The 18136-nt window shown below is 48.9% G+C and overlaps 1 protein-coding gene across 5 annotated transcripts; it reads left to right on the forward strand.

Annotated features, from left to right (window-relative positions):
- Positions 1-1488: 1488 nt before the first annotated feature.
- sin3aa (SIN3 transcription regulator family member Aa) lies at positions 1489-15022 on the forward strand. Of its 5 annotated transcripts, none has more exons than XM_062562935.1 (21): positions 1489-1547; positions 5500-5716; positions 5840-6037; positions 6121-6227; positions 6547-6841; positions 6973-7233; positions 7390-7542; positions 7696-7851; positions 7970-8059; positions 8276-8394; positions 8497-8707; positions 8809-8925; positions 9389-9627; positions 9735-9918; positions 10007-10604; positions 11020-11189; positions 11292-11465; positions 11852-11944; positions 12109-12203; positions 12293-12647; positions 13154-15022. In XM_062562935.1, exons 2-21 carry the CDS (start codon positions 5531-5533, stop codon positions 13382-13384), a joined length of 4032 nt encoding a protein of 1343 aa, XP_062418919.1. In that variant the 5' UTR covers positions 1489-1547; positions 5500-5530; the 3' UTR covers positions 13385-15022. The 5 variants fall into 5 exon arrangements, with proteins under 5 accessions (XP_062418919.1, XP_062418918.1, XP_062418920.1 ...); XM_062562934.1 differs by lacking the exon at positions 1489-1547 and adding an exon at positions 3575-3808; XM_062562936.1 differs by lacking the exon at positions 1489-1547 and adding an exon at positions 3575-3808 and having other exon boundaries at positions 5858-6037.
- The last annotated feature ends 3114 nt before the right edge of the window (positions 15023-18136 follow it).

Consider the following 18136-nt stretch of genomic DNA (forward strand, 5'->3'; position numbering starts at 1 on the left):
CATTGTCACAAACCATTATAATCAATTATAAATGAAGAAAAAAAATACTTCCACGTACCCACCAAAGTATTCAATCACATCAAGAGACTGATTCAACGGACTCTGATAACTGCTTTTTTTATTTGAAGGTTGCGAGAATGAGATCACGATGGAGCGGCCTGTAGGGTCAACGCGGCCCTTCAAGAAGAAGTCTGTCGGCCTGTTTAATTTTTTTAAAGATTCTTACATATGTTGGAAAATGGAAAACCTGCAAATGTGAAGGAATTTCACTGCAAAGACTTTGGTGTATTTTTGATGGATTGAATGAAACAGTTTGGCAACCAGACTTTGGTCCTCATTGATTTTCTTAACTTAATTTTTCAGTGCTCATTCAGTGCTAACTTTATAAGTATTGCAAAATGACTTATTTGCACAATAAGTACAAACAATAGCAATGAAAATGTTAATAACTTGTCTGTCTGCAACTTACCGAAAGAATAACACCGTTAATCTCATTTAGATTTATGGCTTGTTGTCGGATTAATTATTAGTGAATGTATTTCAAGCTGTGACAAATCCTTCTCTGAAGTGAACCTGAACCACACTCATCTCTGATTTCTCGGCCTGATGGTGAAAACCTGTCGTTGCAGCTGACAGCTGAAGGTCCACCGCAGCACTTTCCTCTCGACGTGCAGAGGTGGCGGCTGCAGCAACGCTCCCCCACTGCAGCACACTTCAGGAGTTCTGTGATTCGGACTGCTGGGGGTTTCCGTGAGGGAATGCTGGGAGCTGAGGTTTAAGTCAACCATTAGCCGCTCTAACAGCGTTAATTGTTCCAGTTCATTAGTTTGTTTGATTGTATTACAGTTGAATCTATAAATACCACCTGTTGCCGGAACTGTTTCCAAAATGGAAACAATTTTTTAAAAATCCTTCATAGTAACCTTAAAATAAGTATTTGTAACTTGAATGACGAGATAGTGAGATTAAAACAGTATGTACGCGACAAAGGCTTTGGTCATATCAAAGCTACAAGATGCTGAACTATTTAGAATATTATATGTAGATCTCAATTTAATGATGGTGGGAAAGGTTAAAATTATTAACAATGCATCATAAATTAAATTATAAATTATAATAGCTTAATTCTAATACATGTAATATATCATTGCATCACTACTATCATTGCATTAACACTGTTAATAACAATTACAATATAGTTACAATGCGACATTGTATAAATTGTTTTTGTTGAATTCAGAATCTGCCAACTGGCCACAGGTGTCAAAAAAAGGGAAAGTACGTCCATCCTTAATCATCTCTGAATCTCTTAATTACTACCCGCCATGTGTTCCAGTGGTTTCGCCCCCCCTCCCTCGTGCAGATGTTGAGCTCTGCCGATCGTCATGGAGACTCTCCGCTGTCTCACTGGCGTTGCCTCGCTTTTAGCGGGCGATATTCAAAATAAAATGACGCGCACAGCAGCACGGGCCAATGTCAGCGGAGGGGGGCGTGTCCAACTATTTTGTTACAAACACGAATCCGGAGTAAGGAGTCTTTTTTCCTGGGTACGTAACAGCTGGCTAAACTAAATCATTATAACATTGTCTCCGATGTTCCGAGCGAACGATTTTGACGTTGAAGCGGGTTGTGGGGCGCTCGCGCCCTTTGCTTTTGTGTCCTTTAAGGAGTAGAAGGGGAAGGGGGGGCTTTTCTCTAATGGTCGACTACAGAACAGCCCCCCCCCCCCCCCCCTCCTCCTCCGCCTCCAAAAAAGAAAAAATACATGGCAAAAATCTGCAGGACGTCATTTTTCTCGGCTAGTTAACAATGTCTGACATTAGGAAGCATCCCGCGGTGTGGAAGTGGAAACCTTCCGTCTGCAGCGTTGTGCACGTAACGCTAAAGGATCGGGGGGTGGGGGGCTGAACGGGGGGGGGGGGGGTTGTTGTGGTTGGACATGTCAGACGTTTAACTCCCCGACTGTGGAAGTAAACAAAGAATAGGATATATATGTATATTACGCGCGCCGTCGTCGAGGGGGAAAGGGGAAGAACCACACAAAAAACCCCAAAACAAATGAAGAAACGTGGCTGCGCGTTTGTTTGGGAGCGCGCAGAACATCTGCTCGCGCACGGAGCCGCGCGCCGATGTTCTCCGCACAGCGACCGACGCCGTAGTTCCCGTTCCGTTTGACTTTGGCATTGTTTGGTTAAGGGCAACCGGATCACCTCTTACCGCCGGGATGGGGGGGGGGGCGGGTTGAGCCGCCTTTGCACCCCCCCCCCCCATCTCCGCTTCGACTCGCGCCCCAGCGGCGTTCATTGCGAAAGTGTAGATCTGCTAGACGATGCATTTGAGTGTCTTTTGTTTGTGGAGTGCAGCTTGTAAATACACACGACGCTGATCTCAGGAGGAGAGGAGGAGGAGGTGGAGGGGGGGGGGTGGCTGATCCTCCTCCTAACCGTGTGCAAACGTGTAGCTCGTCGTTGTTGTTGTGGGTGGGTGGGGATCTCCACAGCCTGCAGTGCGTTGCCTTGCATGCTTTTGCACTAAAGTTGGAAAACCGATAAAAGGTTCGGGGTAACTGAACAACACGTGACTCGTGTATTGTGCATCCGAAGCATTGGAAAAACGGCGTTTTTTTGCCGGAGTCGGTCTCGGTACATGTTATTTTCTATAAAGTGGTGAAGCCTCGGTTGGTAGTGGAGTAGCTACTACGTGTCTGTGTCGCAGCAGCCCGGGCAGGAATGAGGAATCCCGGGTCACCGTTGCAGCTCCGCCTGTCGTGGGCGATGGTTTATTTTGGAAGTTCCACCTTTTTGGGATTTGCAATGACTGTCCGGTGCGGTGATTGGCTAAAGTGTCCACAAAGGGGAGGGGCCTGCAGACTTCCTTCTACAACGTCACGTGTTACCGAACTTCAGGAAGTGGCTAGTTGTACATGGAGCTTGACATGGATCTGAGGACATCTGAATAGATGCAGTCCTCATGCCTGGTCGTTTGATGTGGTCTGCATGGTTAGTGTAAGTCAGGTAGTGTGTTACAGAAAGTGGCTTGGTTGAATAATTGAGTTTTGAAAGTTACTGTGTATGGAATTTAAATATACAAATTGGTGTGTAATATACACCGGTATCGATTACCATGAGCCTCACGGTTATGATGTGCTTTCCTGAAGACACCGAATGGGTCAAAATCGCCTTTTAAGAGCTTTATCATAGGGGCCCCCAAAATAAATTAATCTGGGAAATAAAATAATAACTGACAAGATTAAATGAGAACAGTAATATATATATAGAATAGCGCCTGCAATACAAAGATGCAGACGGTACCGTTTTCAATAAAAAGACCATCTCTAATTTGAGGAGGCATCCACATTGCACATTACAATTTTAATGTTATGCTGTCCACACATAAAACATCCCGCCGGGATTGTCGCGCTTCAAATCAAAATGGGCGTGCATGGTGGTAGTGCGAGAAAAAAATCTTGATTGACAGTTTGGACTCACAACCCGAGTCCATTGCCCCGCCCTTTCGTGGATACTCTAAACAAACCGACCAATGGTGCCTGTGTGGGGGGCGTGGTTAGCCGCGGAAACCCCGCCTCCCTTTCAGACCGAAACGAACGGAGATTGTTTTCCTCTCCCTGGGAGCTTTTCACTTTGCAGCCCACCGCTTGAATTGTTTATTTTAAAATCACACGCCACTGGTACGTTGCTATTACTACATACTTTGGCATCTTCCCCGGCCAGAGTCGTGGCGCCTACACCAGAAATATCGGATTATCAAAACATCCTTTGGGATCTTACGTTTGCCATTTGGGAGAGGGGTGAGTTCAGCTGAATTCATTCAGCAAGCTAACGCAGCTTTAGCTACATCACTAACGTTAGCGGACGTTTTGAGTACACCACACTGGGAATCGTCTTTTATTTGCGTGCCACTCACTCGAAACTTTATCCGATTCGAGTTCTCTCATGAATCGAGAACTAACGGAGGCGTTCAGATAGCTATATGCTTTGCTGAAAGAGGCTAACTGTTAGCTGCATGTGCTTCGCCCCGGACGGTGCTCGGCGTCGGGACCACTCGTGTTGTTTACATTAGCTAGTTAGCAGCTAACTGGCAGCTCACTGACCCCCCCGAGTCGACAAAAACCAGTTCCCGGGTGTCGAAAATAAAGAGCGAAATGCTTTCGCGCACCGTGGAGCTGCACGCGCCGCCACTTCCTGCCTTCCTCCCCGAAGACGGGAGTGTAATGTGCGGCGGTCTCTGCGCCACGCTCTAAATGGCGGGCGAGGGGGGGAAGCGTCGCGCTGTAACTCGAGGTCGGCGCTTGTGTCGCCAGGGCCGTAATAAAAAAAAAAAAGGCGGACGGGCGAAGCGCCGTGGGTCGACTTAACGGTTGTTAGCCGCCGCGTGGCCAACGGACACAAGTCCGGGTGTATTGGTCCGTTGCTGTGGCTGTAGCGTCACGGCACCGGGGGGGGCGGCGGCAAGGGGGGGTAAAGTCGAGGCTTCTGTGAACGCTTTGCAGCTTCGCTTCCATTTGGAGCGAGACTTTTTTTTGTTTGTTTTTTTGTTGGGAGCTCGGAAGCGTCTCGAGTAGACTTGAGCGAGACAGCCATTGTGTGACGGGACGTGGTACGTTCTTGCTCCGTCCAATTTCTGCCTTTGTCTGTCTCATGGGAATTCATTCCGACGCTTGTGAAGTTGCGGACGAGCTGGCTGACCGCGGTGCTCGCGCAGCACCTGTTTGTTGCATCGGACGGTGACGTAGGCCGTCTGTAGAAGTCTCAGCAGCCAATCAAATTCAGTGTAAGTCAACTACTCGACGCGTTTAGCCGTCGATTTAGCGCGTAACTTGCAAACATGTTATGCGTTAATAATAATAAACCTACAACTGCTCGGAGCAGTTTGTGTGTATTGCATTGTTATGCAGTTACACTTTTTGATTTTAATCTTCAAACAGTTACTAAAATAACTATGATTGTAGAATGTATGAAAATAAAACAAGCAGCATTTCGTTTTGCCGATCTTATGCACACAAACTTTCCTGGTTTTGCATCCTGATGCTTCTTCTCTGTTGTCGCCTACATAGAAGGATGGAGCTTCAGGTTCGGGGGTCACACAGCACATCTCCTGAATGTCAAACTCTGGGTTTGTCGCTGCCAGAATGTCAAGACTTCTGCGAGTTTAAACTAAAGTTGAATCAGACACGCCCAAACCTAGTCTTACATTGACCTAGTTACTAGTACAGTATAGCACTAACTAAAACTGACATGCGACATCACACGTCAATGAATCGATACGCTGCCATGTAGTTGACCTTTGTAAACCCCGGGGCATCTTCGTGCCTCTAAAACCATCAGGGGTTCATTCAGTCACAACAGAAGTGGAACAGAGGGCCTTATCGATAAGTTGAAGGAAAAATGTTTTCGGCCGCTAGCTGTATTTATTTTGGTATTTAGTTATTTCAGATAACTGCGAGTGTGAAATAAGATGGCTGTGCTCGTTGGTTTGCAGGTCTCTCAGCTCTTCCCAGAATGAGTTCATAATGAAGCGGCGACTGGAGGATCAGGAAACGGTTTTTGCATCGCAGCAGCGGCGCCTAGCTGGCAACGCGGAGGCCTTCCAGCATCGCGTCCTTGCCCCCGCTCCTGCCCCGGCGGTGTATGAGGCCGCGTCCGACAACATGCAGCCCACAGCAGGCGTCCAGTACTCCGTCCCCCAGGGATACCAGGTGAACTCTGCTTTTCAACACCGCAGATCAGCTGTACGCTTACTGGCAAGAACCAGGTCAAATGCAGCCCGCTTTAAGTCACAGGCATAACAAAGTTTTAACTACTTACCCTCGTTGTCATAGGTGTCTCTGCTCTCCCAGGTTTCCAACGTGGCCCAGAACAGCGGCGGCCATGGGCACGCACCGAACCCCGCCATCCACGTGGGGTCCCACCACCACGGGCCGGCAGTCCAGTCCCTTGGGCCCTCGGTGATGTCGGGGCACGGCCACACAGCTGCTCCTCAGGCCTCCGCACAGGGCCAGCAGTTCCAGAGGCTCAAGGTCAGTCAGCCCCTTTTTATTTTATTTTTAAAATCAGATTGGCAGGCTGATGAAACTGACTTTTCCTCCTCTCTGTCCCAAAGGTAGAAGATGCTCTGTCTTACTTGGATCAAGTGAAACTGCAGTTTGGCAACCAGCCTCAGGTCTACAATGACTTTCTGGACATAATGAAAGAGTTCAAGTCTCAAAGGTGAGGCCACCTTTTGATCTCTACAGAAAAACACTGATATTTTTGATGCATTCTCAAAGTCATTCAACTTAATATACTATCCTACAACAGAGAGTTTGTAGATTGATCATTTGATAAGTGAATGTCAGAATTTAGACGCAAAAATCCGTCACTGTTCTATTAATGAGTTCCACATTTCCGACTTAATGGAACAGATGAGCAAGCTTGCATTTTTTTGAGTCAGGGTTATTTCTATTCCCATTTGTCCTGTTGTTGTTTATTTGAAACAGGGATTCATGTCAATGAATTTACTCTATTTATCTATCTATATTTCTCCCAGCATTGACACCCCCGGGGTCATCAGCAGAGTGTCACAGCTCTTCAAAGGTCATCCCGACCTCATCATGGGCTTCAACACCTTCCTGCCACCCGGCTACAAGATCGAGGTCCAGAGCGCCGACCTGGTCAACGTGACCACCCCCGGTCAGATCCACCACATCACCCCGCATGGCATCTCGGTCCAAAACATCCCCATAACCGGAGCGGCTACCCTCCATCCGCCCCAGCTCCCGTCTGCCGCGGCCACCACGGCCCCGCCCCCCCCGACGCAGCCCGCCCCTGCCAAGACGAGCAAGGTGAATGGCGATGCCGTGACGGGCTCACTCCAGCGGTTTTGAATGTTTTACAAATCTGGTGTTTGGCGCCGCGGCGGTTGATTAAACGCATCTCAACGCGCTCCATTTTGTGTCTCCCCCCTCCCCCCCAGCCTCTTCCGCCCCAGGCATCGACGCCGAGCAGCCAGAGCAATCCGTCCATCCCCGCGTACACCTCTCCTCGCTCCCCGCCCATGCTGCTCCTGCCGCCGCTCAGCGGGACCCCCACCGGGACCCCCACGGGGCCGCCCATGCAGAACAACCAGCCGGTGGAGTTCAACCACGCCATCAACTACGTCAACAAGATCAAGAACCGCTTCCAGGGCCAGCCCGACATCTACAAAGCTTTCCTGGAGATCCTGCACACGTACCAGGTCAGTGGTTAGAGAGACCTCGTTCTTCCCTTTTTCCGTGTGAGCCGCTTTTTTCCCCCCAATAAAATAGATAAATTGGCATAAAAAGTGCATTTCAGGATGCCTTTGTACCCTCTCGTGTTAAATTCACGGTGAACGTGTGCTTCTCCGCTACAGAAGGAGCAGCGGAATGCCAAGGAGGCCGGTGGGAACTACACCCCGGCCCTGACGGAGCAGGAGGTGTACGCTCAGGTGGCTCGACTCTTCAAGAACCAGGAGGACCTGCTCTCAGAGTTCGGGCAATTTCTCCCCGATGCCAACAGTTCGGTGGTGAGCTTTAGTTTAGTTTCCCTCTCTTATTTAAATAATTTATACCAGTCCGCGTGCAACACTGTGACCTGCTGGAATAATCCCACTGTGGAGATCAATTTGTGTACCCCCCCCCGCCCCCCCCTCCTAATCAGTGTTGTCTATTCCTTGTAGCTGCTGAGTAAGACCACAGCTGAGAAGGCAGAGTCGGTACGGAACGACCACGGCGGCACTGCCAAGAAGCTGCAGCTCAACAACAAACAGAGGCCCAATCAGAACGGCTGCCAGATCCGCCGCCATCCGGCTCCAGGGACCACGCCCCCTCCCAAGGTGAGCGCCAACATCGTCGCTTGGCGCCGACGCCGCAGTCCACTCCGGCTTCCTTTTTTTTTATCTTCATCTTTCTTGTGCTTTTAAATGACTTCGATGTCTTCTTTCCCCCCCACAGAAGAAGCCCAAGTTATTGAATTTGAAAGATTCCTCCGGGGCGGAGGCCAGCAAGCACGGCATCGGAACCGAGTCTCTGTTCTTTGAGAAGGTGAGTTTTGTTTCCGCTGTGTCTCGTGTTTGTGTGAATGTGAAAGAAGACGTTAACTGAATGAATGGATGCGAAGGAAGACACAAATAACTTTTAACATAAAACCGGTAAATCCTAACGTAAGCACGGCTTAAGTACCGTTTTTCCAAGACAACAGCTCTTATTTGTTTTATTCAAAGCGCGCGCGCTGTTCTTCATTTTGATTTGTCACTTTAGGTGCGTAAAGCCTTGCGAAGTGCAGAAGCCTACAACAACTTCCTGCGATGCCTGGTCATCTTTAATCAGGAGGTGATCTCCAGGGCGGAACTAGTTCAGCTGGTGTTGCCCTTTTTAGGGTGAGTACGCCGTCCTCTCACCTGGAGGGAGGAAAAAAAAAATATTGAATTAGTTTACATTTTAATGGATATAAATGTTTTTGACTTTAATTTGTAAAACAGGAAATTCCCGGAGCTGTTCAACTGGTTTAAAAACTTCTTGGGATATCGGGAAATGTCCCACGTCGAAGCGTACCCCAAGGAGAGGGCCACCGAGGGCATCGCCATGGAGATAGACTATGCTTCCTGCAAGAGACTGGGTTCCAGTTACAGAGCTCTACCCAAAAGCTACCAACACCCCAAGTGCACCGGCAGAACTCCACTTTGTAAAGAGGTGAGCGACAGAAAAGCGACAGAAATGCATTCGTCGTGCTGTTAATGTCAGTAGATGAGGTTTGTTGTTGTTGACACCGTGTTTGTTTCTGCTTTGCTCAGGTCTTAAATGACACCTGGGTCTCCTTCCCCTCCTGGTCTGAGGACTCTACGTTTGTCAGCTCCAAGAAGACTCAGTACGAGGAGCACATCTACCGATGCGAGGACGAGCGCTTTGAGGTGAGTCGGGACTTAGACGTGTACAACTTCCGTCTGCTGTCGTCACAATTTCCTCCCTCGGGAATTCTTTCTTTTTCGCCCCCAAAAAAAAGCCCCAAAGGCTTTTTAATTTCTACTTTAAAATTCCTCAGTGGTTTACGGTAATAGAAAACAATGTTATACTGTAGAGCAGCACTCTCAGTCAGCCTCAAAGCCCCATCTAGTGGACAGCGGAGGTACTGCCAAATGGTTTGATTAAGAACATCTTTTTGTTCATAATAAATAAAGCTACGACTTCAAAGTAAAGAACAGTTTTTCAGCAATTCTCTTTGAAACTAGCCACAGGTTTCTCTCAAATGTTTGAGTCCGAAAAGGCGATGTGGTAGCCGACCCTGCACTCATTCAACTTTTTATTTTAAAATGTTTATTAAAGATAGAGGTCATGCACACACTGCATTGGCTATACAAATCTTCTCTCCCACAGTTGGACGTAGTACTGGAGACCAACCTGGCGACCATCAGGCTGCTGGAGACGGTACAGCGGAAGTTGTCCCGGATGTCCGCGGAGGAGCAGGCCAAGTTCTGCTTGGACAACACGCTGGGCGGCTCTTCGGAGGTCGTGCATCGCAAGGCCATCCAGAGGATATACGGAGACAAGGCGCCCGACATCATCGACGGCCTGAAGAAGAACCCGGCGGTCTCTGTCCCCATCGTGTTGAAGAGGTGCGAGTTCAACTCACTCCTTTTTTCAAATGTCTTTTTAACAAAGCAGATTTGTGGATTTGGATACAAAGGAGAGATTGCTTTTAAACTTGAGTCCCCCCCCCCAGGTTAAAGACCAAGGAGGAAGAGTGGCGGGAAGCCCAGCGAGGCTTCAACAAGATCTGGAGGGAGCAGAACGAGAAGTATTACCTCAAGTCCCTCGACCACCAAGGCATCAACTTCAAACAGAACGACACCAAAGTGCTTCGGTCCAAGTCGCTGCTGAACGAAATCGAAAGCATTTACGACGAGGTGAGTTCCCGGCGCCGTGCCGGCGCTGATCCAGAACGCGGTGCCCCTAACGGTCGGCGTGACACCGATTTGTGTCCTCGCTCCGCAGCGCCAGGAGCAGGCGTCCGAGGAGAACGCGGCGCCGCCCGCCGGCCCCCAGCTGACGCTGGCGCACGAGGACAGCCAGATCCTGGAGGACGCGGCGGCGCTCATCATCCACCACGTCAAGCGGCAGACCGGCATCCAGAAGGAGGACAAGTACAAGATCAAACAGATCATCTACCACTTCATCCCCGACATGCTGTTCTCCCAGCGGGGCGAGCTGTCCGACGTGGAGGAGGAGGACGAGGAGCTGGAGGAGGAGGAAGGGGAGACGGACCTGGAGGGAGGCATGGCCAAAAAGCACAACGGCGTCCCCGGCGGCGGCGGGAGGAGCCCCTCCAAGTCCAAGCTGCTGTTCAGCAACACGGCGGCGCAGAAGCTGCGCGGCTGCGACGACGCGTACAACCTCTTCTACGTCAACAACAACTGGTACATCTTCCTGCGGCTGCACCAGACGCTGTGCTCGCGCCTGCTGCGGCTGTACGGCCAGGCGGAGCGGCAGATCGAGGAGGAGGTCAAGGAGCGGGACTGGGAGAGGGAGGTCCTGGGACTGAAGAAGGAGAAGAACGACAATCCGGCCGTCCAGCTGAGACTGAAGGAGCCCAGTGAGTGACGTCAGGCCGTTTTCATGTTGTTAAAGGGACAGTAATCTATTCCTGTATCTCCCACAACTTCCCCTTTTTAGCATTAACCAGACTGAAGCATTTCTTTTTTGCTTTCCCATTAAGGACAGAAGGTCCCTTTACTATTTTTCTATTGACATCTGGGCAACGTTCCCACTTTAGTCCCTTTTTTGAAAGAAAGTATCCATTTGTAGGATTAATGCAAACAGTAGAAATAATGACTGGTATCTAGTTTTATTGACACTGATAATTAAACAATAAATTATATGAATTAATTTACAGAAAATGGAAATAAACTAAAAGTGGATGAAAATTAAAAAACATACTGAATCTTGAGCTAGAGAATCACTCCTTTCATAAAATGGACACAAGCTTCTGGCTCTGTTCTTCTCTCTAGTGGACATCGAGGTGGAGGATTACTACTCGGCCTTCTTGGAGATGGTTAGGAATTTGCTGGATGGAAATATGGAGGCTTCCCAGTATGAAGACTCCCTGAGGGAAATGTTCACCATTCACGCTTACACGGCCTTCACAATGGACAAGCTCATCCAAAGCATCGTCCGGCAGGCAAGCACACGGCGGTCCTCCCCCCCCCCCCCCCCCCCCCCCCTCCTGCAGGGTCCTCGTGTCACGCGGTCTGGGTTAAAACCATTCCTTCTCTCCGTCCAGCTCCAGCACATCGTGAGTGACGAGATCTGCGTCCAGGTGACGGACCTCTACCTCTCGGAGAGCGCCAGCGGGGCCGGCGGGGGGGCGGCGTCCACCCAGTCCTCGCGGAGCCCCGCGGAGGCCACGTACCAGCGGAGAGCCGAGCAGCTCATGGCGGATGAGAACTGCTTCAAGGTAAAACCGGAAAACCCCTACTGGACATTTAGGGGAGTGGGGGAGGTGATGCAACTGGTCTTTGGATGATGACGCACCTAAAATAGGGAAATTATCGTTCATTTCAGGAGAAATAAGGATTTCTTATATTTGTGTACGTGTGCAAACCAATAAATCATCTCCATGTTTTTGAAATGATGCACTAAAATAATATCAAGATAATGGATTATTAAAATCTGACATATTGAAGTCACATTATGTGTAAAACCTGCCCCCCTCATGATGTGGTGGCAGGTGCTTGCACACAAGTGGGAGAGATTTGCAAAGAACCACAAGGGAAAAAAATAATAATTCACACACTGTTTTAATTTAGCTTGACGCATTTTTCCTCCTCGTCACTTTCTCAGGTGATGTTTTCAAGGAGCAGGTCGCAGGTGCAGCTCACGGTGGAGCTTCTGGACACCGAGGAGGAGAACTCTGACGAGCCCATGGAGGCTGAGGTGAGAAACGGTGGAATCCTCCTCCGTTTGAAGCTTTTTTCGTTTCGCACCCACAGTCAGGAGAGTAGAGGGTGACCGGGGGGGACCTATTGACAACCTTTTGTAAGCAGTGGTGTTTCTGTCCCTGCTTTGTGTCCTGATGGACATGTGTCCTTTGTCCTCAGCGCTGGTCGGATTATGTCGGGCGCTACTTGAACCCAGATTCCACCACCCCGGAGCTAAGGGAGCACCTCGCTCAGAAGCCCGTTTTTCTTCCCAGGTGAGCGATCGCGTCGGGTCATTTGATCCAAGCAAACATTACGACGACATTTTTGAATTGTGAAAGCAGTTTTATGTCTTTTGACGCAGAGAAAATAGGGTGATGTTAATGGTAAGGAATTTTATTTTACTGCATTACATCAGACAGTTGCTCAGTAAACCAAACAGCGCTCCTCACACGAGTCCTCGTCACGCTCCTCCCGGTACTCGCTCTCAATCACGCTTTGTACTTTTTCTGCGCTCGTGGAACAGGAATCTGAGACGGATTCGGAAGTACCAGAAGGGCCGCGAGCAGCTGGACAAAGAGGCGCTGGAGGGCGGCAAGAAATCCCTGGAGAAGGAGAAAATGGAGTGCATGTTCAAACTCAACTCCTACAAGATGGTGTACGTCTTTAAGTCTGAGGATTACATGTACAGACGCACCGCCCTGCTGCGAGCTCACCAGGTACCGAAGGACCCGCTCGCTGTTCTGTGCTCTAGATGGAGGAGGCTGTTTATTGTTTGACCTTTTGACCAAAACTGCATTCGGCCAAGCGACAGGTTTTCTAAAGTATTCAACAAACAATATTTTTGATTTCCATCCACTCTGATTTCCGCAAAAGTCAGGAATATTTGAGAGCTATTTCACAACATGTTTTTTTTTTTTTCTTTTTAAACCAAATACTATTTTTCATCCATATTCATCATTCAGCATTTAGTCTAATCCTTTACAGCCACAAAACTGAAAACTACAGCTTAACATTTTTTTTTATTTGTTAATAAATCTGGTTATCAGTTCAATCTGATTGTTACCTATTTAAACTGTTTAGTTATTAAAGAACAGTTTGACTAGAAAAACACCTCTGTGCTCTAATGACCAAAGCGTCTTCTCCGTGGAAGCCATTGTCCTCCCTGACTCTCTCTCCCTCCCTCTCCCTCTCTCTCTCTCCCTCCCTCTCTCTCTCTCTGCAGTCCCACGAGCGGGTGAGCACGCGGCTGCACAGGCGCTTCCAGGCCTGGGTGGACACGTGGGCCCAGGAGCACGTGACCCGCGACATGGGCGCCGAGACCAACAAGTGGCTGATGGGCGACGCGCGCGAAGGCCTGCTGCCCTGCACCACCAGCCGCCAGCCGGAGGTCCTGCACTTCGTCAACATCAACAAGTACCGCGTGAAGTACGGCCCGCCCGGCAAGGCGCCGTAGCCCGGCGGGGGACGACCGGGGAGGGAGGGAGGGAGGATCGACGTGTCCGAAGTTGAAGCAGGTTCGGGGGCCGAGGGCTTATTAATGTGTTTTTAAGGTCGACGTGGGAGCACAATTAAGCTAGCTGCCGTGTACGTTGCACCCGGGGCGGCAGGATTACTGATTTTACCAGCGTTTTTAGCTGGGCCCAATTGTTTCTGCAGGGCCTTTGGTGCCAAAACATAGGAATGGTCACTACCTAGTCGCAGGCCGGAGCTCGTACCAGCACTCTGAGCCCCCCCCCCCCCCCCCGAGCGAATTAAACGGCGTCAGAGATAGCTTTTTTTTTTTTTTTTTTTTTTTGTACTTTAATCACAACCGAGCTTCGGTTTTGATTTCTTTTTGAGGGACAGATTTTGTCGGAGTACGGAGTCCCCCATCGAGGTGAAACAATCACACGGGGATTTCTTTCATGTTCTTCTACAGTATCCGTGGAAAACAATATGGTGGACAAGTGCACTTATTTAGAAAGAGGGTTTGGAGGGATCCGGATTCCCCCCCCCCCCCCCCCCCCCCCCCCAAATGGAAGGTTTGGACGGGAGCACAACACAGTGATGTGGTTCTGACGTTCCTTGCGTTACGGCCAAAATCACGATTTATGTTGGTATCACACGGCGGGACGGGGCTTACTCCTCCTCCTCCTCCGAAACACGCGGCAGCATTATTAGAGACCGCCTCAAACAGTGCTGTCGGCTTTACATCAAACCGCACTGTTACAAAAGATTAAAAAAAAAAAGAATAATAATAATAATTGCCTCACAACACTGTTTGGTCTGTAAAGTTGTATAGTTCCTGTATGTCAGATACTGACATGTATTCCAGTTTATGTCCTGTGTGTGTATATAAATATATATATATCTATATAGATATATATAGTTCTATTAACACAAATGATCCTCGCCGCCCTGGATGTCAACCTTTTTAAATGCCCTCTGCCAAAACACCAGCTTGTACGCACACACACACACACACACACACACACTCTCGCACACGCGCCTCGTTCTGGGAGGACGGTCCACATGTCGCTCATGTTGTAAATACACTGTATATAGTCTCAGACTTTTTATGACAGATCTGTGTTGTTGTGCTAGTAAAACTTTCCAAGCTTACTGTGGACTTTAGTGACTGATGGCTAAAGTTAGTATGTACATGAAAAAGACAAATGCAAGACCATTTATTACAGTTTTTACCAAAGGGAGTTGATTATAAAATAGCTGTTTTTTTTCACCCTTTGTGTGTTCCTTTATGTATTTACTTTTTAATTTCTGTAGTAAAAAAATGTGGAAAAGTAGAAATGTATCCAGGTCTTTCAGTTTTTAAACGAGAAATAACGTTTTTTTTTCTCTTCTGAATGTGAGATTTGGCTGGTTTAAAAAAAAAGAAAGAAGGAACCTCCCCCCCCCCCTTCAACAACCGAGACCGTCCGTGATGATACGGGGATTATTTAATCTGTCATCACATGAACAGACTGGATAGATTTCTGCTGCAAACATGAACCCACAGCATATTTTTGATAATGGAAGAAGTCCCACGAGCATGTCTTTAGTCCCTTTATTTAGACATTATTTAAAGTAATAATAAAATGATATTTGTAGCCTATGGAGCCCTTTGTGGAGTTGTTTGAGTTTCATTTTCTTTCCCCCCCACTTTACCTTCATTGGTTTGTGTTTCAGTGGACTGGCAGCAAGGCCAAAATAATAAGAACACAAGAAGCAATCAGGCCTCACTCACAGGTTGGAAATAGGGAGGGAGGAAGAAGAGCAGCTCACTGGTTTCACTGCTGGTTTCACCAGTGAAACCAGTATACTTGTACTTGTTGTACAAGACAGAAAAAAGCTGAACAAACTCACCACTAGATGCTGCCAAATCCTACACATTGGAACTTTTAATCGGTCTTAGTGAATTGGTGAGGTCATCCATCTATTTTCTTCTCAGGATCCAGTTCACATGTTTTTATGTAATTATCTTGTATCGGCAATGTGATTCTAACACAAATAATTCCTCTACGCGTCGGTTCTCCTCCGAAATGGCAGTTGAACAACGTCTTCAGTTCCAAAATCTGTGGAGACATTAAGAGACGGAGAAAAAGGCTTCCGTCCAACGACGTTTTCCTTCCAGGATCCTGCAGAGGGGGTCGTCCACCTGACCTCCACCTGACCCCCACCTGTCCTCCACCTGACCTCCACCTGACCCCCACCTGTCCTCCACCTGACCTCCACCTGTCCCCCACCTGTCCTCCACCTGTAATTGTGCACATAAAGTATTGTTTTTTTATACATATGTGAATATTTATCTTCCCTGACAATTTAAAAAAAACAGTTATTAGTCAGACCTTAAAATGAACCTTTCATTAAATGAAAAGGTTAAAAAAAGCAATAGCCCACATTTAAGAAACTAACTTTAATCTCACTTGATTCTGCCGATTATTTCATCAAGTATTTTGTCTAAGATTTCCTTCGATTGCAATAGCATGTTCACTTTCAGGGACGCGGAGCTGGCCTCGGGTCAGGTCTCTGTGGGTGGTCCCCCCCACACACACACACACACTGTACGGTGAGAGCAGAGGGACTGAGCATCACGCCGCCTCTCGTACAGTACCTGCAGCTGTCCGCCTCTTAACAAAGTACACACACAGACGCACACACTAACACGCACACCATCCCTTTGCCCACTTGGCCGCCATGTTGGCGAGGAGCAGTGAGGTCGACCCGTGCCAGCGGAGGCCTCCGCGCTGACAATGAGCTCCTCTCTTCCGCGTGATTTGTCCCTTGGAGAACACGCTGGTGAACTTCCTGCAGCTCCACCGAACCCACTGACAGGGACCACCTACACTTCTGCTTGTCCTTCTGGGGTTTAGCTAGTTTCTTTTTTTTCGATTTTGATTTTCTTTACAGCGTTTTGCTGTGTTTCAAAGTTAGAAGATCTTGTGGCTTTTTAACAGAAGATTTACTAAAACGTATGAGCGCAGATCATCCAAAACAGTGTATTTATAAGGGGAGACGAATAAGAAGCAGGAATTGGAGCAGCTATAAATAACACAAAGCGCTCGTCTTTTCTTGTCTCTCACAACTTCGCTGGCTTCCGTCCATCCAGAGGGCCCGTCCTCCCGTCCTCCTGTCCTCACCGGCGCACCTGTCCTCCTGTGAAGGGACGAGTGAGGTCTGGCACGACGGTCTGTTTTGAGTCTTTAAAATGTCCATTTTGCGCGCAGAGGACAAACACGCCAATGTCCCACAACCCAACCTGCCAGTGAAATGATTTGAGTCCAGCAGCAACGTGGAAGTCCGCGCTTGGGATTCAGCTGGACAGTTTCAACCGCGTCGTTGATGACGAAGGACTCCGGGCTCCTTTCAGTCATCGTCATTCACGCAGTGAAGGCATCCACTCGTCGGCTTCGCCCATCGGGACGTGCGTTTGGGATCGCATTTAACGCTTTAACCGGTGATGATGACGTTTGGATGAGCAGAGACGCGCTGCGTGACAAGAACGGCGTGAACGCGACTGTGCCTTGATTCACAAAGAGGTCGCTGGTTGGCTGAAACGGTGGAATGTGAACCCCCCCCCCCCCCCCACCACCTCCCTCTCCCCCCGGTCCATGCCCTGCGTGACAAAAAAAAAGGCAACGAAATGTTAGTGAATTAACTATTTATATTGAGTTTCTGCAGCGTTGAAAATCCAACTGAACCCGTGTAAAAGGTGAGCCTCTCATTTTATAACATTTATAAAAAGATGGGAATATTTGAGTCCTGCGTTCGCCACACAGTCAAAGGTTAGTCAAAATGTTTTGTTTTGCTTGGTCTTCTGGAGATGTGCGTGTGGCCTCCTGAGAAACCGTTCACTCAGACCCGAGCGTGACTGAATACGCCTGCTGTCGTTCCCTGGATGTTCATGCACCACGTGGACGTAAACCTTCTCCACCTTTTGTGGCCTCCACTGCGGCAGGTTGGCAGCTTCTTGGCCTTTTAGCACCATTTCAGTTTTCAACTTTCTAATCTTATGGATGAAATGCCCTTTTAATTTGATTACAACTGATGCTGGGTTCCCAGGGTGTAAAATATTCTCATTAGCAAATGTTCATTATTGTAATTTCATGTCCTATGTGATGACCTTGTCTTGAGTTCATTTGCCCACCATCCTGCCGGACCTTCACCTTCATTCACCCTGCTGCGGCGTTCCCACACAACAGCTCCTACCATCAATAGGACGGGTCACCAAAGACCCAAGTAGCGCTAATTAGTCCTATTTGTCCCATTTAAGTCTTATTTTGCAGGAATCTTAACGGGCCTTTTCTTTTTCTTCTTGTCGCAAACTCCAAAAAGCCACTCGGGTCCCCGGGAGGAGCCGGACCGGGACCAGGAGGGACCCTTTTTGTTTGGTCGTTTGTGCTCACAGAGGCTCCTCTGTTTGGGGGCCCAGAAGAGAGCAGGCGGAGGAGGGGGGGTTGGGCGGTGGGGGGGGGGCCCTCTTCCCGAACCAGATGGAGCGCAAACACAACAACAGTCCCTTCATCCGGACGCCACCCGAGCGGGCGGCTTGTCATCGGATTAACGCCGCAGCGGGCGCGCGCCCTGGCGCCCTGGCCCTTGGCCCCCCCCCAACCCCCCCCCCGGAGCATTGGGGTGTGCGCTCGGGAGGAAACTCATCCTTTCAGAGCGCACCGGGTCAGAAAGCAGCGACGGGGGGGGGGGGGGGGGGGCAGCCTGCGAAGGACAG

Source organism: Pungitius pungitius, chromosome 6 (genome assembly GCF_949316345.1).
Source record: "Pungitius pungitius chromosome 6, fPunPun2.1, whole genome shotgun sequence".
NCBI lineage: Eukaryota > Metazoa > Chordata > Actinopteri > Perciformes > Gasterosteidae > Pungitius > Pungitius pungitius.

Coding starts and splice junctions, on each gene's coding strand:
- sin3aa (XM_062562935.1), top strand. CDS start 5,531: ATGAAGCGGCGACTGGAGGATCAGGAAACGGTTTTTGCATCGCAGCAG. Junction 7,852..7,969: donor GGACCACGCCCCCTCCCAAG/GTGAGCGCCAAC, acceptor TCCCCCCCACAG/AAGAAGCCCAAGTTATTGAA. Junction 12,648..13,153: donor CCCTGCTGCGAGCTCACCAG/GTACCGAAGGAC, acceptor CTCTCTCTGCAG/TCCCACGAGCGGGTGAGCAC.